The sequence below is a fragment of the Perca flavescens genome, chromosome 17 (assembly GCF_004354835.1).
Source record: "Perca flavescens isolate YP-PL-M2 chromosome 17, PFLA_1.0, whole genome shotgun sequence".
Taxonomy (NCBI): Eukaryota; Metazoa; Chordata; class Actinopteri; order Perciformes; family Percidae; genus Perca; species Perca flavescens.
The window spans coordinates 20,480,592-20,499,726 of record NC_041347.1 but is presented as its reverse complement, the minus strand read 5'-3'; the positions used below and the strand labels follow the sequence as shown (position 1 = coordinate 20,499,726).

General features: G+C 39.1%; 4 protein-coding genes across 5 annotated transcripts; 2 read left to right on the top strand and 2 right to left on the bottom strand.

Moving 5' to 3' along the window:
* Window positions 1-84: 84 nt before the first annotated feature.
* LOC114571751 (glutathione S-transferase omega-1) lies at window positions 85-3,292 on the top strand. Its single transcript, XM_028602906.1, has 6 exons — window positions 85-222; window positions 1,072-1,180; window positions 1,277-1,499; window positions 1,869-1,970; window positions 2,219-2,325; window positions 2,619-3,292. The coding sequence occupies exons 1-6, from the start codon at window positions 195-197 to the stop codon at window positions 2,767-2,769; spliced, it is 720 nt and encodes a 239-aa protein (XP_028458707.1). The 5' UTR covers window positions 85-194; the 3' UTR covers window positions 2,770-3,292.
* A 622-nt stretch (window positions 3,293-3,914) lies between these two features.
* itprip (inositol 1,4,5-trisphosphate receptor interacting protein) lies at window positions 3,915-9,154 on the bottom strand. The gene is made up of 2 exons (XM_028602905.1): window positions 9,006-9,154; window positions 3,915-5,626 (listed from the first exon to the last, which is right to left on the bottom strand). The coding sequence occupies exon 2, from the start codon at window positions 5,557-5,559 to the stop codon at window positions 3,961-3,963; it is 1,599 nt and encodes a 532-aa protein (XP_028458706.1). The 5' UTR covers window positions 5,560-5,626; window positions 9,006-9,154; the 3' UTR covers window positions 3,915-3,960.
* Window positions 9,155-10,387: 1,233 nt separating this feature from the next.
* Window positions 10,388-11,173, top strand: LOC114572561 (cholesterol 25-hydroxylase-like protein). Its single transcript, XM_028604238.1, has one exon. The coding sequence runs from the start codon at window positions 10,388-10,390 to the stop codon at window positions 11,171-11,173; it is 786 nt and encodes a 261-aa protein (XP_028460039.1).
* Window positions 11,174-14,757: 3,584 nt separating this feature from the next.
* LOC114572155 (tumor necrosis factor receptor superfamily member 6) lies at window positions 14,758-18,894 on the bottom strand. Of its 2 annotated transcripts, none has more exons than XM_028603622.1 (9): window positions 18,699-18,894; window positions 18,215-18,303; window positions 17,341-17,475; window positions 17,121-17,238; window positions 16,918-16,982; window positions 16,685-16,795; window positions 16,429-16,475; window positions 15,863-15,878; window positions 14,758-15,249 (listed from the first exon to the last, which is right to left on the bottom strand). In XM_028603622.1, exons 1-9 carry the CDS (start codon window positions 18,770-18,772, stop codon window positions 14,954-14,956), a joined length of 951 nt encoding a protein of 316 aa, XP_028459423.1. In that variant the 5' UTR covers window positions 18,773-18,894; the 3' UTR covers window positions 14,758-14,953. The 2 variants fall into 2 exon arrangements, with proteins under 2 accessions (XP_028459423.1, XP_028459424.1); XM_028603623.1 differs by lacking the exon at window positions 18,699-18,894 and adding an exon at window positions 18,618-18,693.
* Window positions 18,895-19,135: the final 241 nt, after the last annotated feature.

Here is a 19,135-nt window from a genome sequence, read left to right as displayed (position 1 = left end):
CGTATCCCTGGCAACAAAAAAACTCCTAGGAACCCCCCCTTTCATGCTATTGGTTGTTACTTATCTGACACGCCCATATCGGAAGTAGGGTACACATTAAATAATTCAACCCAACCTGTCTTCTCGGTCACAAACCTTCTCCGTCCGTGCCAAGGCCGTTTTCATACTGATCTTCATTCACCACAAGTGTCATCATGTCTACTGAAAAGTGTTTTGCCAAAGGTAAGACACACAGCGATTACTGACTGACTTGCTAGCAAGTTTAACTACGATTAGCAGTTATTCTTTGTCACTTCCTTAAATCTGTCACGTAACGTTAAATATCAGAAGTTTATGTGCTTATGTCTTTCTTTTCCACGGAATGCATTCCTCATTATTAAAACCTGAGTTATTAAACTGAACTTTGCATGCTGCCAGATGTTTGAGATCCCATTCGAGATTTATTCCTCTCGGACTGCTGTTACGTTAATATTTCTGCAAAGTCATGATGGCTATTTCTGCCGAGTCATGATGATTACATGTAACGTTAACCTCCTCAGTCCGTTCTGATAATGCATCCAACAGTAGATAAGAGGGGTGTAAATAGCCCAAATAATCTCTATTTCTCTAATCTCTAATCTCTCAAACTCTATTTTTTTTGTATTTATTTTTTTTATCTGTACCACTGAATGTAATGCACTTAAGATAGAATTCGCTCAGTGCAGCCTACAGCGACTCTTTGTGGATACTATGATCTGATGACATGTAGTTGTATAAGACGACTAAAATGTCATAGAAGTACTTTAGGCTAATTTACTGATATTATAAGTCGTTCACTTAAAATGTTATCAGTGTAAAGGTTAGGGACACCTCTCACTTTCCTATGTGACTGCAAATGGCTGAAAGGATGACGTTCTGGAGGTTTTACATTGGATAAAGAAGTTAATAACTGAGATTCTTTACTAAATATTATTATTCACCACTACAGCTGTTTTAATTTAATTTCAGGCATAAATGGCAGCAAACATAATTAACATGCTCTCGTAGTTGCATTTTGTCGTGTATGGAAATGGCAATATTTTTTTCTTAAAGGGAGTGCTGCACCCGGTCCAGTCCCCAACGGCTACATCCGACTTTACAGCATGAGATTCTGCCCTTTCGCCCAGAGGACCAGATTAGTGCTGAGTGCCAAAGGGATCAAGTAAAGACACGTTTAATTATATATTATTTTTAACAATAGTTTCACTAATCCCTGTGATGTGTGCTTTTGATTAAATGACCTTGTTTTCTCTTTTAGGCATGACACCATCAACATCAACCTGAAAGACAAGCCTGACTGGTACCTTGAGAGGAATCCCCTTGGTCTTGTCCCAACACTGGAGACACCTGCTGGTGAGGTGATATATGAGTCTCCCATCACCTGTGACTACCTGGATGAAGTTTACCCTGAGAAGAAGCTGCTTCCTTCCTCTCCTTTTGGTAAAGCTCAACAGAAGATGATGCTGGAGCTATTTTCCAAGGTACCTTACTGTAAATGACAATCAGAATCCGCTTTATTGGCCAGGTTTTGCGTAAACAAATAAGGAATTTGACTCCGGTTAATCTTTGCTCTCAAAGTACAACACTCACTTAACAAACAGGACAGTAAGAAATGTATAAAAAGAAATACTGTTAAGTATACAGTATAATAATACAATATAATTTACAAGAAATATACAATAACAATTGAAAAGAGGGAAGGAATAGTGCAATATTGGTGTAGTCTGAGATTTAAGATTTAAATATAAATATAGTGCAAGGCAGTTAAAGATTTGTATCTTAATCCTGGGGTTATGTTTTATATACTGGTCTTCTGTTAATAATCATATTAAAGCCACTGTTTTCTACAGATAATACCATACTTCTACAAGATCCCAATGCAGAAAAACAAGGGCCAGGATGTCTCAGGACTGGAAGCTGAACTGAAAGAGAAGCTTTCCCAATTAAATGGGGTAGGTTGCTAAGTCGAGTGCTCTGGTTTCTTTACACATTCACCAGACATGTTTGATTTGGTAGATTGTAAAGTCAAAATTGTCCCCAGGAATGAGCATGAGAGCACAGCTGTAATCGTCTATGAATTGTAATTAACGGTCAAAGATAACGACTAATGTGAGATCACCCATGTACCTGTCTTTAATGACTGTACCTGGCTAGTTTAGTGTTTTATACAATGCTAATGGGCGTGATGTTTATTTTTCAGGACCTGGTTAACAAGAAGACCAAGTTTTTTGGTGGCGATTCCATCACGATGATTGACTACATGATGTGGCCGTGGTTTGAGAGACTGGAGGCATATGGAGTGAAACCGTAAGTAACAATCTATCAGGACCTTTTAAAAATAAATACATTTTATTGATGGTAGCATTTCAATACACTCAAGGTCACCATGGAGAGGAGCAAAAAGTACAAATATTAAGTACAGTACAAAAGTAAGACTTGTATGATGAAGAGCAGGGAATCCCACCAGAACAGAGCCTATACGTCTTCTTTGTCAGATTTCCTTCATGACATCTGACAAATCATATTTCATGAGGACAAATAATGTCCAGGTGTTGTAATTTGGTTTTAGGTGAATGATTTGATTCCCGTTGTCTTTTCAGCTGCCTTGACAGCACACCCGAGCTGAAGAAGTGGACAGAGCGCATGCTGGATGACCCGGCTGTCAAAGCCACCATGCACAGCGTGGACAACCACAAAGCCTTCTTCAAGGCTTACGTTGAGGGGAAACCCAACTATGACTATGGCCTGTAGAAAAGAAGTGATCACAGGTTATTACACAGTTATTCTGGCTGATTAGACTCTTCAGGTTGAAGGTGGGCTGGAGCTTTGATGGGAACTTATTAGGTCACAAATCCTTTCTACCAATAAGGATGACAAAGGTGTCATTTGTCCCGCCCTAACAGGTGCAACAACACTAACAGTGAACTCAGGAAGATGTCAATCACTTAGTCTAACCCCACCCACACAGTCCTGGAAAAGGTCCAATCAGCCACATTAACTATCAACACCTGTGGAGGGTTCTGGGGTCTCACTTATAAATGTGGCGCACGCAGAAAACGGGGCTGAAAATGTGCGTACGCCACTTCCCACGCAAAGAAAGAAAATGATACAATTAATACATTTTTTTTTATTGAACAATTAAGATTTATTTTGTTATTGAAGAAACAAAAATATGGACCATAATAGGAATGAGGTACAGTGAGGTAAATATGACTGAAAGTGTTTAATGATGTGGCACTTTTTCCTAATAAAAATTGTACATGTAATGACTCTGGCCTGAATCGGATTTTTTGACTGTTATAATAAACAACAACAACAACAACATGTCTTCCCCCAGGCTACACAGGGTGGTCCCACTTAATAAAAAGGGGACAACTGGACAATACAATTGAACATTACAAAATGTAATAGCTGCCATCAGATTTGCAACAGTATGCATGCAAACAAAAACACTCTTTGGAAAATTACTCCCCATTTAGACCAGCATGAGAGGTATTTCTGTTTGAATGTTTGATTGAACTGAAAAAAAGTGCTTTGCCTTTTATAGGTGAATGGTGAGATGCATTACTAATACTTGTTGCTGCTTCTTTTAAAGGCAGCAAATAACTACTGAAAAACTCTCTTCCAGGTTGCACCTATAAAAACAAGCAAGAAACCTGAATAAAAAATAAATAAAAAGAAACCACTGTTGAAATTCTGCTAATGTGTTGTTCAGAGTCCCTTATTCACACTACCTTGTCAAGCGTAAAGAAAGCAACTGCAACAAAAACAACTACATGTCATATCAGCGGTAACTAAAATAATTGTATGTGCACCTTTTTTTTGTGTATCTGGTGCAACTATTTTTAACCTTATTCTTAGTAACACTGAATGATATTTAAAAGATCTGCTAGTGCTTTAGTCATGATAAAAAAAAAAAAAATGGCCAAAGCTCAGAAACTTTCATCGAGTCTGGTGTAAACCTCCATTTGGTAATTGCGGTGTGTACTCTTGTATGAGCACAGGTGCATTTCTCAACATCTCGTGGAAATGCCTGACTGTTGTTGCATAAAGTTCCCTCTGCAACACCAGAGACCGGAACAGATTGATGGGCTCTGCTTTGCGAATTATCTCAGGTACCTGGACTTCCTTTGGCACATTACTGTTCCCAATCAGAACATGATGAAGTCTCTTCTCATTTAGGCTCCTCTGCAAGAAGCTGAGCACATCCCGAAGCCTGTGCTCTACACTCTTAATGCCCCACACGGAGGGCCTTTTACTCAGCAACAGATGCAATAGAGCGGTCTTTAAGTGGTAGTTAGTCAGGGCACTTTTTCCTGTGAGCCCTGTCTGCTTTCTGTGTAGGAAGGTAACTATCTGAAGGCAGTGTAAATGACAGGAATGTTGTGGTAGGCGTTTGGCGAAATGTTTCAGCAAATTCCTCTCATAGACAGCAAAAGAGAGGGGCCAGTATGGGTCAGGAAAGCTGTCACAATTTGATGGAAAGTGTGAGACAAAATAAGCATCTGTATCCTCCAACTGAACCACCGGTATGATGTTCATTACGATGACTTTCCCTGAACGGAATCGGATCTTTAGAGCACCGGCAGCATCCAGGTTGCGAAAAGTGACCTCAAAGTCGTATTTGTGAGAGATGCGTCCCCAAGCTTTGGTTACAGAGATCTGAAACCACTTCATGACTTGATCTTTGGCTAAGAAATGTGTGTTTCTAGAGCACAGTAATTCATCAGGACTATGGTCCACTTTGAGTGTGTCATCCTTGCCATGCAACAGACAAAGCATGTCCTCTCCCAGGTTAGCACTGCCACAGAGACAGCCCTCCTCGTTCTCACCTAACCTGGTCACCTTTATCTTGCCGCAGCCCTGCATGTCGGGAGGCGTGTCACTGGAGGGGCTGCACCACAGGTGGAACTGAAAGGAGTACGGATCTGGAGGCAAGAACGGCACTATAAGGTCGCACATCAGTGGCTTGCAAACCTTCCATGACTCAAACATGCTTCCAATCCCGACAAAGTCCCAGACCTCCATGTCTGCCTCCCTGTCACATACACTCCTGAGCGATTCAAGCAAGTCATCGGCAAAACCCTCAACAAACTCCCTCACCCTCCAGTTTTCATGGGCTGAAGTGTAGGTGCATTTGTCACAGAAGTCGCTCAGGATATCCTTATCCAGCACCATCGTCCTGGGGGTGATGGATCCACTCTCTAAAAGCATGTCTTCATCCTCAACCGGCCGGATTTCTGTGTCAGCACCACCCTGCACCCTGCACATCTCAATAGCAAAGAATATGACGAAAGAAACTGTGCTCCAAAAGTACCAACTATAACCTTCCTCCGAGCTGGGTTCTTCCTGCTTTGAGTCCCGCTGAGAAAGCTCTTTCTCCAGCCTGGCCTCCTCCATTTCAAGCCTCTCCTCGTGCTCCCGCATGCGAGCTATGAGCTCCTGGTCCTGGAGTGTGGTGTTCTCTTTGGGAAAGAGCAAGGGGTGGTTTAATATGGCAGCGGCCATCACCATACACACTCGTGCAATGGCCCCCTGCATCTTCAGCTTGTTTCTGAAATACACATTTAAGCACCTCGCAGACTTCCAGGCCGCTGCAGCTCAGATTCTGAAACAAAAACAGACAGTGGTTTTATTGAGAATCCAGGTGGATTTAAAACAAAAAATTAGTGTTTGTGGCCTGAATAAAATGTGTGAACATCATGGTATCTATAAAAAGAATCCAGTTATTTTTTGTAGTACTCCACCCTAGGGGAAGCACAGATTGTACCTCTAAATATAGAGGCAGTGGGCTGAGTGACGCACTTGTTCAGTATCAGACTGTGCAACATGTGAGGAAGGAAGATTCAGCCCCTTGGTTGCCCTTCTCTGATAACCCTATTTAGTAACATTGTGCCTGTTAGCATTTACATCCTGTTAACATTTTGTCCAAAAACAAAAACTGAATAACACCTCCCTTTCTGGAAAATGTCCAAATAAAGATTATATAAGATGAAATCCTGCTTCTAAGTGAAACAATGTGGGAAAAAACTCACATTGACATTATTATCTTCTTTCCTGGACGTCATCAGATAACCCACAACTAATGCAATACATTGTACCAAAGAGGAAATTACCTAAGTCTCTTGCTAATGTTCATACTTTTAGTAGAAGTTTAATTTCCCCCAGGGGATAAATTAAGTTATTTGAATAATTAAATTGAATTACTGACTGCATTACTATCATTATGATCTTTAAAATAAAGGCATATAATATGCTCAAAATGGGACTTCCTTCGGCAAATAACTGAAACGAGAAATGGGAAGTACACATGAGAGGTTGTGTCAGACTTGAGCTTTAAAATGTCAGCAGTAATGGCAGAGTATGTGAGGCAACAGAGCCAGGGGAAACTTCCCATGACTTACTCACTGGGATGTTTTCCAATACTTAGCCTACATGGCTCATTCCATCCAAACATTCCAACAAATAACAAAACAAAATAAACAAAGCCTGAATCCTACTCACTTTTCCTCAAACATATTTCAGTTACAACATTAATTACTAAGACCACTATATAAAAATACTCTGGTAAAAGTAAAACTCCTTAAAGTACATAAGTATTATCAGCAAAATGTTGATAATATTGGATTGTCATGTTGTGCTTAATGTACTGGTTTTATTGTAAAGTGTACCCTGAAAAGCGCTATATAAATGTATTACTATTATTATTATTATTGTTATTAGCATGGCTACTCTGTGAATTATTGCTTAATCATTTTACACAGCTTATTCTTTATATTTTGTATCATTTTAATATGAACCATTTTAATCTGTAAAGTAACCAGTAGCTACAGCTGTCAAATACATGTAGTGGAGTAAAAAGTATACATTTTCTTCTCTTATGGTGGAGTAAGGAGTAGCCTACAATATTTTATGAATGGAAGTACTTAAGTAGTCAAAAAGTCAGTTGTGTATGATGCCAATTTACTCAAGTACTGTACTTAAGTACAATTTTAAGTAGTTGTACCTTACTTGAATACATTGTTTTTAAAGCTTTAGTTAGCCTACTGGGTACTTTGCAGGTTCAGATTATTAACACAAAGTATAATCAACTATAAAATGATGATGATTTATCATTAACTATAAGCTACCCAGCAGTATATTAAGTGGGCTAATTCATATCAGCTCCACCCTTATCAGCTGCAACATAAAAGTGATGTAGGCCTATACATAATGCATCAATTACCTACTATAATCCATAATGTATTATTCTAAAATTGACCATTCAGCACGAGTAGGCTACTTTTTAAAACGTTATTATTTTTACGGAGTGTCTATTTGCACCCCCGGTACGAATAGCCTCGGCCACACAGCTGAGCTATTTACACCCTGTGACGTAACAACAAAAAAACGTTGCTCGCGTGCACCGAAATCATGGCGGACGTTCATCTTCCATGACCGCAGAAACTGGCATATTAGGGAAGTTTTATCTCTAAAGTTTATAACAATTAAATTTCTAGCGGAAAATGGATACTACAGTTGCGCTTTCTGTCTTCAGTGAAAGCATACAACCGTTAGTTTGTTAGTTAGTACCTATTTTTTTGTATACAGTATGGTTACCTAGCAACCGAGGCTTGAAGAAACCAATTGGTAAACAGTTGTTCTAAATCCTGAAAGAACTGCTACGTGAGTGGTCAGTACGTTTACCTATGGTATGGGAGTTAGGAGTTCGATTCCCCTGTGTGGTGATCTTATTTTTTTAAATTTGGATTGGATAATTTGCATGCAATTGCGCAAGTCAGGACCCGCAAACGCGAATTATTATTTTTTTTGCAGGGTGGTAGGGGAAGACTCATGAATATGCCTGCTCTGGTTGGGTTGGTTAGGTTTAGTCAAGAGGAGTGGGATTGGTTATGGTTAGGGTAAGAATGTCAGGGCGATAATATTCCAAAAAGGTGTAATACCTGAGTAGTATGAATAACTGTGTGTAAATATATGCCAAGGTGCTGTAAATGCACAGGGGTGCAAATAGCATACATTGATTATTTGTACCAGACAGGGCATTAATAGAACACATTGCTGTGTGCACCGGCGGGGTAGCATTCATTTCTAATTGCACCGGGGTACGAATAGCACTTCTAATTGCACCAGGGTGCAAATAGCATACACTTCTAATTGTACCAGGGGTGTAAATAGCATACACTTCTAATTGTACCAGGGGTGTAAATAGCATACACTTCTAATTGCACCAGGGTGCAAATAGCATACACTTCTAATTGCACCAGGGTACAAATAGCATACTGCTAATTGTACTAGGGGTGCAAATAGCCTCACCCTTATTTTTATGATAATACTTTTGTACAAATTTGAAAAGGACTTCTAGCCTTCTTCACAGTAGATTTCTACCCTGAGGGAGACTATTGCTACTTTTACTTGAATAACAGATCTGAGTAGGCCTACTTCGTTCACAACTGAAGTAGGTCCTACAAGTGCCTACTTTAAAATGTTACTCAATCAGCCCCTACATTTGGGCATGTAGTTATTCTACGTACATGAGTAGGCCTAAATGTAAAACACACGGCTTTCCACCTCCACCATGACGTGTCTGTGTAGGTCTACTTGTAGTGATGTCGTTTACACACATTGCCAACGGTTACCTCCTCGGTTGTCTTAGCAACAAAATAGTATCTAACCCGCGGCGCTCACTCGTCACGGAAATGTCGCAGTAGAAAAACATTATTCCAGACCCAATGTTCCAGCCAGACACATGAGTCACTCAACAGCTTACAAACTGTGTGATGCTGTGTAAAGCGTTGTAGCAAACAACAGCTACAACGTTTACCTTCCAGAACATTTTTGCAACAAGCATCATTTGGGCAACATAACTGCACGTTTGCGGCTTGGACATCGTTCTTCGTCAATTTAAAAAAAAAAAAAAAAAAAAAAGTCTAGAGAAGTAGCCTAGTTAGAAATCATTCGGTGTAAAAAATAAAAGTTGATGAACCTACCTTTATGCTGTTCTCTGGCTAGGTTCATGATGATGATGAACAGTGGTGGGCTCTCCAAGGAACGCAGCCTCATCAAACTCATGTGAACAACGTGGGAAACCGTTTTTTCACAGCTCTTTTCCGCTCTTTTCTTACACATTTCCTGACTGTGCGCCCCACCCATAAAGACAGACACCGCCCAGCTTCCCCTCTTCTTGAGCTGTAGCCTAAAGAGCAGGATTTCGGTTTCGTGATTGAATTTAAATATCATAAATGGTGTGCACAGTCAAACAGTTTTCACTTGATGTGATCCAGTTTAAAAACTTGAATTAGTCTGAATGAATTCAGCCTACTATTTGCAGAAGTCAACCTATACACTGTGTATTGCACCTAGGTTACTGTCACTGCATGTGCACTTTGATGTATTTCGTTTTATGCTCCTATGTAGCCTATCCATTTCAATATGAAACATAGGGGCCTATCTTATATTAACGTGATATTGTAGGAAGTATTGTGGGAGGAAGTGCTCAGCAAACAAGAAACCTTTAGGGAACTTCCCCTAAAGAAGAGGGTTCTCTGAAGGTTATATTCAAAATCTTTTGAAAAACTTGGATGACTATAGATCATCAGTAGTTGTGTAACCCCTAAAGACTTTAACTTAAACATAAGTGGACGGTGTGCATAAAGGCATTTATTGATTTTGCTAATTTTCACTTTTAAGCCATAAACTAAGATGTTGCAAATTGTAAAACCTTTCTTAAAGTTGGGCCTTGATGTGGGTCAAATGTGAAATATCTCAGCTAATCTTTAAAATGGCATACAAATTAACAACATGGTTACACTGTCACAGTACTAGGCTATGTGGTAACAAGAAATATTTTGCATCCACAAGGTGGCACTTCATGCTTGAGCAAATCAGGACAGAAAGGACCCACAGATAAAACCACACTACTCATTCCTTATAACAGCCTACTCAGGTCTACGACAACAATCAAAATGTTTGCCTTTAGAAGCAAAAATCCACTGGCTTACAAAAATAAAACACTTTTGTTACATTACATGTCATTTAGCTGACACTTTTATCCAAAGCGACTTACAATTGCTATGTATATATATATACACACTTATGTCAGAGGTTGCACGCCTCTGGAGCAACTAGGAGTTAAGTGTCTTGCTCAGGGACACATTGGTAGATGTATCACAGTGGGAATCAAACCGAGATCTCCCACACCAAAGGCAAGTGTCATATCCACTGCGCCATCACCAGGGTGTCATTTATTGGCACAAATGACATGACAAATGTTTTCTTTGTCAGTGTCTTGTTAAACCCCTCCCCACACCAACACCACCCCTTTACTAAGTTCAAATATATCAGAACACTTACCTTTTCTCACACTGCAGAGATGACAAACTCAGAAGCCACCGAGAGGCTCTGTTTGCAGATTCTTTGGGACTGGTTAAGACATCAGAGCTTCCTCAGATCTCTATTTTTCCCAGTTGTCTTCTCTCTGACAGTTTACCTGAGCTGCTGCTTGCCTTTTGTTTGTCTGGATTTGCTCTGTTCCAGACTGACCCTGGTGCGCCGCTTCAAGATCCAGCCTCAAAGCGAGGTCACATGGCCAATGGCTTGCAGGTGCTTGCGCAAAATTCTCCACAACCATGTCTGTTTCATTTTCCCCCTTTCTGTTGTATACTGGCACTGGAGGCCTGTGTTTTTTCCTCCACTGGCACCTGAGATGCTGACTGTTGTTAAGGACATACTAGCCTGCCTCCTCCTGTTTGACATGCAGTACTTTTTGTGGCATCTGCTACATCACAAGGTGTTGTGGCTCTACCATTTCTTCCACAAGGAGCACCACCTCTACACGGCCACCTTCTCTCTGGCAACAGAAAACACAGGGGTCTGGGAGATGCTGAGCCTCACCTTCTTTGCAGCACTGAACCCTGCCCTCCTGGACTGCCATCCACTCACAGAGATGCTCTTCTTTGTCACAAACATGTATCTGTCTGTGGAGGCGCACTCTGGCTATGAATTCCCCTGGTCTCCACATAGACTGGTGCCCTTCGGCCTCTACGGAGGAGCCAGGCATCATGACCTCCACCACCTCAAATTCAAAGTAAACTACGCACCGTACTTCACACACTGGGACATACTTCTTGGCACGCTCCAGGGAGTACGGAGGAGGTAAAGGAAGACTTCAAATAGATCATGATTGTCAGAATATGTGAAGGACATTTTGTGCTGCTGTTAAAGAAAGGCTACTAATTAAGAAGACTGACTTTGATTTACCTTTGGTGCTGACATTTTCAAAGTTCAGCCTATTCATTCACCTTTTTACACACACACTTTACTTTTCTCTGTGTTGAAGTTGCTGTATCATGTTTATTTCATTTTGACAGTCTATATGTTATGTGCCCACCTCTTAGTATTTCAAATCAGTCACTCTTATCTCTACAGATACTCATCTTTAGCTTTATATCCCTTCATTCAGTTCCACTCACTCTTTATCTGATATGCACATTCAGCACTTCCTTCACTGAAAATTCTTCCCATGTGCTATCCTTTTCTTATAATTTATATAAAATAGATAGATAAATAAAACAGATTCCATTGACATTGAAAATGAGATAATGATGTGCAGTTGCTGTAAAAATAGAAACACTGATGTAATATGATATAATGCTGATGTCTCAACAAAAGAATCCATGAAAAGTGATGTGAGAAACTGTGTCTGGATGTCATTACAGATTACAAACATGGTGCTTTTAAGCACCACTGCCTGATGTTAAAAGTGAATAAAGGGACAATGTCGTAATTTGGGCCGAATGATGAGAAATTAAAGTGGAAATGCTAATCAGCAGACCTGAAATAACCCAGCTAGACAGATTACCTTCCTTCCTCATGGAGGGAACATGAATCTGCTGAGTCTTGAGATTGTTTTGTGTTCTTTTACAAAGAAATTACATTTGCACCAACAACACCAAAACAAATTCTTTGTATGTGTTAAAAGACGTACTTGGCAATAAAACCCTTTCTGTTTAGAGCTTTAAAGAGAGTGAATATTTGACTTACTGTCATTGGTTGGCCAGAAACACTCCAAGTGAATGATATTGTTGCTCCCGACCGCTGGGTGTGTAAATTAGCAACTCTTTACTTTCAATATCATCATGTTGTGTTCATGACTTGTTTCCACTGTCCCCAAGTGGCCAAGAAAAAGTTATTGCAGGTCTACAGTAATTCATGAGAAAACATTCTGCTCTAAGACCTGGTTTAGGTTTAAGTTGAAAGATAATATAACACAATTAAAACAAGGTAATGTTGCGAGAAAACTGTCTTTACACAATACAAATATATAGTTAGTTAAATGTAGATGACTTTACACATTGTCTTTTAGTTTCCTGCTTTAAATACTCAAATATTTATAAAAATGCATCTTTTTTTCTCAGACTTTTTGAATATCCTCACTGTTGATTTTTTTTTTATTACACATTCTCACAATGTTTCCACCACTACAACTCCTTTCAATACAGTCTCAAAGCTCAATTTATTATCATATTCAAAAGGTTTATGAAAGGTAATATTCAACCCCAGACTTCCCAGATCCCAACTTGTTTTCACTATTCAATCAGCATTTTACAAAATGTGGAACTTGGATTGAGCAACTAAACCACTATAAATAAAAGGAAAAGTGCACAAAACGGTATATAGGTGATGTGATCATTGAGGGCAATACCCTGTATTTTCACATCACCACTACTAAACTGGCAGTGGGTTCTCGTTTCAGTCATCCACTCTGGTTCATTTTGTCCGGGCAGGGCTTTTCTGTGTGCAGTTTGCATGTTCTACCCTTGTTTGTGCGGGTTTACCTCCCACCACAAAAACATGTATGTTAGATTAGTGCTCCTGTCAATGCCTCCTGACCAAGAGGCACTGGCTAAAATTGCTGGAGCAGTCCCCAGGAACCTGCAGCTGCCCACTGCTCTTATGTATAGGATGGGTGAAATGCAGAGGAGAAGTTTAATTTCTCTGTGCATGTGTCACACGGTTGTGTGAGGTCCTTTTTTACCAGCTAAAAAAGGCATTTCCACTGTTAAAATACTTCAGTTCCACAGAATGGTTTCTTCAATAATGTATTTAAAATCAAACCGGTTACTTCTGCACAGCAATAAATAAAAAAAAAATTACTAAAAACAAAACTCTCCTCCAGCAGGTCACACCCATGATTCTCTTTCTTTGTCCTCCTTTCTGTCTGCAACTGTTTTGCATCCACCATTAACAAGCACATCATTCGATCCTGTGGCCAATCATGAGGCGGCGTGGTCCAGCTGCTTCTCATAACCTTGATTCCCAGTCCAACAAACAATTAGGAAAACACAGCAAATCCACAAAACCATGCAAATAATAACTGTTAAAACATGCAACACATCTACTAATAATACCAAATGCAAAATACACACTGCCAAAACTCAAACTGGGCAATTAACCAAAACATGCAATGTTGGGATCAAAATGAAAAGCTACCTTAAGTCACACTCTGACACATGCTCACAATTAAGTGAACGACAACGAAGACTATCATTTGCTGCAACCATACTTCTATATTCATCAAAATCACTTCCTACTAAAAGGTAACACTTTAAATTACAACTAGGAAGTAATGTTGTTGTACATGCAGGGTGCCAATTAGAGCTGAAATAATTAGTTGACAGAATTGCAATTGTCAGCAATTTTACTTGAATATACAGTTATTTTGCAAAGCAATAATGACTAATTTACTGATTTTAGCTCTTCAAATAGGAAGATTTGTTGACTTTCTCTCTAATTTTGAAATTCCGAGAACAAAAATGTAGCAACGAGGGTGAATAATTAGGATGTAGGTCTATTTGTATTTTTTCAATTACTGGATACTTAATAATAATTTAACTGATAAAACAATTATGGGGTGCAATAATGTTACTTTGTTAGGAACCAAAATGCATGTGACACTTTTGTTAGTTTGTTAGTTTATTTGTTTATTTGAGCATATCATTCTGCTCAAAGGGAGAGGGCAGAAGCAAAAGAGCTTATAAGCGCCCCCCACACTTTATTCCAGTAATACATTTATTCACAATATACAAGCACACTCAAATGGCACATACACTTCCTCCTGCCTTTGACTAAGTTCATTAATTCAACACAGGGAAGGAGGCATACTTCAGTACATGTAATGGAATGTAATGTAATCTTTATGAAAACTTTCACACCCAAAACTGGAAGTAAATAGTTGAACATCTGTTTTTACAAAGTTGAAGGTCAGACAAAGACTTATAATAGTTACATACAATCTTAAAGGTCCAATGTGTAGGAATTTCTCCGATCTAGCGTTGAGATCATATATTGCACCACGCAGTTCAAAGTACGTATTACAGCTAAGGTCGCCTTAACGCTTCAAAAAGCCGGTCTCTTGCTCTTTTCAATATCCTTTTTCTTTTTCTGGGCGAAGAAGAAGATTGGATTTTGAATATGTGTGGTCCTCCACGTTTCCTTCTTCAAACTTGCTGGGGCCGTGAAACTACGATACCCATCAGCAGCACCTGTGCGTTTATCATGTGACAGCGAAAACGCAGCAGGCTGCTCCGCCTTTAGCCTATGTCCTGTATGTCCCTTACCGGCTAACGTACTCCAAGATGGCGCATGAATATGGAGCGTCTACCCCAGTTCATGCAAACGCAAATGTAAAATTTCAAGCCAAAAGGAATACTTGGAATTGATGGTGGTGGTAAATATATGAAAAAGGACAAGTTTGTGAACGGGCAACAAAGATTTTGATAATGAACAACTAAAGATGTTACACACTGGACCTTTAAATCCGTATTTACATTTCAATCCTATCATGTAAACATCAATTGGTTTAAAAAATAATAATAACAACAACAATTCATACAGTGGACAGCGCTGCAAATATGTAAAAGGTGCCAACAATAGACCTTCAAGCAGGATTATTATTTGGTCTAGACAATATATCCATCACCTTCTCTGCTGTGTCCCTTTTTCCCTTGCTTTGTAGTATTTGGACTATGTTTCTTGAAGCCTCCCGGCCATTCTTCTCCACCCAGATCTTTAGTAGTTCAAGTTTTGCTTCCTGAATATTACCAGGGTGGTTCATTTGACATTCCTCAATAGCAGGGTTTTGTATACTGCTGTACATCGCTACAACCTTCATATCGTTCCACCCAATCACTTCTGCAATGTCAGGCAGGTGAGGCTGGAGATCCACAACTGGAGCTTATGTGAACGACAGGAAAAGTGGTGATTAATGCAACAAAGCACAAAACACACATCATCACAACTTTATTGATTCTAGTGAATGCAAATAAATACACAGGCAGCTTCAAAAGAGCTATGTTTAAGTGTCATTAAAAGGTGTCACAATTACAACACCAATCTGGCCTGACTCCAGACAAATCACAGCTCACATCTGAGATCTGGTGTTGTGCTAATTCACAGTGGTTAAAAGAACAACCGAGCCAATCAGAGCTTTGTAGGCAGGTTCGTTCCATAACAACAACAAAAAACTACATCCATGAAAAAAGGCCAGAAAAAATTACATTAATGGTAAAAACCATGACCATTGTTAAGTTAACTGCTTCCTGCCACTGCAGCTAACATGTCAACCAAAAATGATGTTGGCACTCACAACTGATTGGTTAGAAAAAAACTTAATAAAATACAACCCTCCCAAAAAGAACATGACACAATATAAGACTGAATAATGACGTAAAATGAAATGTAAATTCAGTCTGGTTATCAATCAATCCGCTTTCATCTAACAAGCTCAACATATAGTGAAATAGCAACTAAAGCTCTAATATTGCAAAATAAAATCTGCTTTTCTTACCTCTAAGTAACTGACTCTGCAAATGAGAAACAGAAGTAGAATGAATGTTAATAAATAAATTACAATTCCACAGTGATAAAATAACAAATTGCTTACACATACACAAGCTTTACAAATATGTCACACAACAATAGTACTGATACAGCAAGCACACTAACATGGACACCAAAGGTTTCAGAAACCCACCAGTCTGTCTTCTTGACAATCCCATTTTGCAGCAATATAATTGAAGTGAGATGAACAAACAGAGAAATCTATCTTTTTCAATAAAACAGATGTTGACAACATTTTCCTTTGGGGACATCATTTGAAATTGGGAAAAATTTAAAATTGGGAAAAAGGTAATACATTGCAATATATTGCAGAATATTGTAATATGTTTAAAATCGCAATAATATCGTATCGTGACATAAGTATCGTGATGATATCGTATTGTGAGGCCTCTGGTGATTCCCACCCCTACAAAAGAGGTGAGATAAAACCGAACAAAGGCCAAACATCTTAAAGCAGGTCAGAGAGTTATAAATGGACTAAAAGAGATCACATTGGACTGGTGAAAAACTCACCTTAGCTGCAGTAAAATCTGTCAGTTCGACTGGGTGTCGTCTCTCTCCTTATGTTGACAATTGATATATAAAAAGACACAAACTGATTATTAAGAAGATAAAAAACATCAATAAATCTGAATATTTCTTGAATTGAATGTGAACTGAACCTCTGGTATTATTACTGTATTTTGCTATTCTACTGAGGGTAACATGATGTTTTAGTGCCCTCTGCTAGTCCCATTAAATATAGTTGCATAGTAGTAGAAATACTCACGGTCGCGTCTCCGCTTCCAATGGCATGCAAGTCCAACAGCAAGTCCAACAACAAGTCCAATGACAAGCATTGGGACAATTATGCCTAATATTATCCATAGTTTATTATCCCCTGAAACACAAAGACACATTACATTTTTATCACAAACAAAATTACACCATTTCTGTTTATAAATTACATGGAAATATACCGATTGAAGCCACCATGATACAATAATGCTAACTAAACCATACCAATTTTTTCCTTGCAGACTGTGTCACTGTTGGGTGTACAGTCTACTTCGATGCCCTCATCACATCTTGAACCAAAAGTAAAGCAAGTGTGAGTGACAGTATTTAACATAATTATTTTTTTTAATTCTGTTGGCAGTCAATAAGGCCAAGTTTTTAGAAGCTTTACATATATTTTTTAGTTTTCATATAGGAACAGAACTTACACTTTACAAGGCTTGCAGGTTATACAGGGTTTTATGTCGCTGCTGCAATAGTGATTCTCTTTACATCGACACCTAGTGTTCCTGGCAGGGGTACAAGGTTCGTCCACCTCTAGATTGGCTAAAAGGACAGTAAAACCACACAACAAACATTAGAGGTGCGGACAGACCTTCACCTTTCTTAGAACTGTATATTTTCTAAAAAAAAAACTGTCTATTATACCACTGGGTTGGGAGCAGGATGTGCAGGGCTCACAGGACGTCTCGTAATTAGGGTGACTGCTGTATTCCAATTTAGGACAGGTCTGGCATTTTCCAATTTGTAGATCCGTAGTGCAGTGCTCTACCAGGTGCAGACCTACAGTATGGAGACACATGAGCCAGAGGCAGAAGGAAATGTTTTACTCAGTTTGGTCCATCCTATGATTTACACACCCACACAGGCAACCACATGCAAAGATTTCTAAAAGTTAGTATTGTACCACCTTTTCTGGCAAAACACACACTAACAGTTTGAAATGGCCATATTTATCAATATCTTAACATTTCATGTTATCGTTCTGCTGTGGCTAAAGGTTTTGCGTGACAAGCCTGTGTCCAACAACACAAACGTTGTCACTACTCACCACACAAACACATAGGCTATTTGTGTTTATATTACGGTATATGTTTTTTTATTTATACGAAAGCAGACGTGTACAAACTTAGTTAGTGTAACACTGAACATGCAAAAGACATAAGTCTTCAGTTTTCCATTCATAATAGTTTTTAACATTGAGCGCTTATAGAGTTCAACTGGTTCTAAGAAATGTCATGATTGTGTGTGTGTGTCATTTGAACACAAAATTACATTTTGAGAAGACATAGCAGTTTCATTTTGCAGGCGATTTATTGATTTTAGCCTTTTTGTTTGAGTTTTTGAATGTGTAGTGAGTTTTGGAAACATGCTTTCAGAAAACGTGTGTAAAAAACTGAGAAAAATTATAAACTGATTTTCATATTGCCATTAAGTTCACATGTAACCACCATGGACAGTATAAAACAGGTTTCCACTGACTGACACTAACCAGAAGTCCAAATAATAAGACGACACTTACCAGCACCACACAGACAACAGGTCCTTCCCTCATGGTCGTATGTGCCATCGATACAATGGCTTCCGTTTTGCCCTGATGAAGAGGCACTACTGTAGACAACAGAAAACGAAAGTGAAAGTAAGTTTTACAACTATATTAATTGAAATAAATAACCGATTACTACATTAAAATAGCACTAGCTCGTCGACGCTTTGCTAGAGGTTAACGTTAACGTTACCCATCGGGCGCTACTGATCGATTTGTTTCCCCATACTGTCAGCCCAAAACCTCTCAATTCCTGCCGTCTAATGTGATACTTAACCTCAACCCAACCTTACCCTATACACGTTAACATTCCTCTCTAAGTAGCTAGCTATACATTTAGCGTTAACCTAAATTTAACGACCACAAACGGGGTGCAGACTTTGACATAACACCATCATGGAGCCTAGCTAGCTCACAGACTTCATATACGTGATCTATGGATCTATGTAACTTTACTTACGCCGACACAAGGAGGGTGAGCAAGACCAAGGTGATAAACCACGCAGGAAACCTGCTTGACTCGGCGGCAATCATGCTGATTTGATATAGCTTAACATCAGTCTATTTTAAGAAATGAACCAACTGCTAATGTTAAAGTTAGTTTACAGTAACCGCCCTACTGCGGAGGAGGGGATTCATAGACATGATTCATGGGGGATTTCTTGCTTTCAGTTTCTGTCACCAATGTACCCGTACAGTATGTCTAGCTTACAATATGGCCTGCTCATAAAACAAACATTCATATATTTTTGTAGGCTACTGTATGTTTCCAACTGTGTGTAACTTAAGTTTCCTTTCAACTTTCTCAGAAAACTGTAATCACAGACCAAAAAGAAGGCCATTCATTCAGTTAGCCTAGCTGGTCATTTATAGTTACTGCAAATTTTATTTACCAAT

Bases quoted from the DNA above. Each gene is read 5' to 3' on its own strand.
- LOC114572561 (XM_028604238.1), top strand. From the start codon at position 10,388: ATGACAAACTCAGAAGCCACCGAGAGGCTCTGTTTGCAGATTCTTTGG.
- LOC114571751 (XM_028602906.1), top strand. From the start codon at position 195: ATGTCTACTGAAAAGTGTTTTGCCAAAG. The intron at 1,181-1,276 runs GTAAAGACACGT...TTTCTCTTTTAG, and splicing joins CTGAGTGCCAAAGGGATCAA to GCATGACACCATCAACATCA. The intron at 1,500-1,868 runs GTACCTTACTGT...TGTTTTCTACAG, and splicing joins TGCTGGAGCTATTTTCCAAG to ATAATACCATACTTCTACAA.
- LOC114572155 (XM_028603622.1), bottom strand. From the start codon at position 18,772: ATGATTGCCGCCGAGTCAAGCAGGTTTCCTGCGTGGTTTATCACCTTG. The intron at 17,239-17,340 runs GTATAATAGACA...CTGTCCTTTTAG, and splicing joins ATCCTGCTCCCAACCCAGTG to CCAATCTAGAGGTGGACGAA. The intron at 16,796-16,917 runs GTATGGTTTAGT...TTTGTGTTTCAG, and splicing joins AGTCTGCAAGGAAAAAATTG to GGGATAATAAACTATGGATA.
- itprip (XM_028602905.1), bottom strand. From the start codon at position 5,559: ATGCAGGGGGCCATTGCACGAGTGTGTATGGTGATGGCCGCTGCCATA.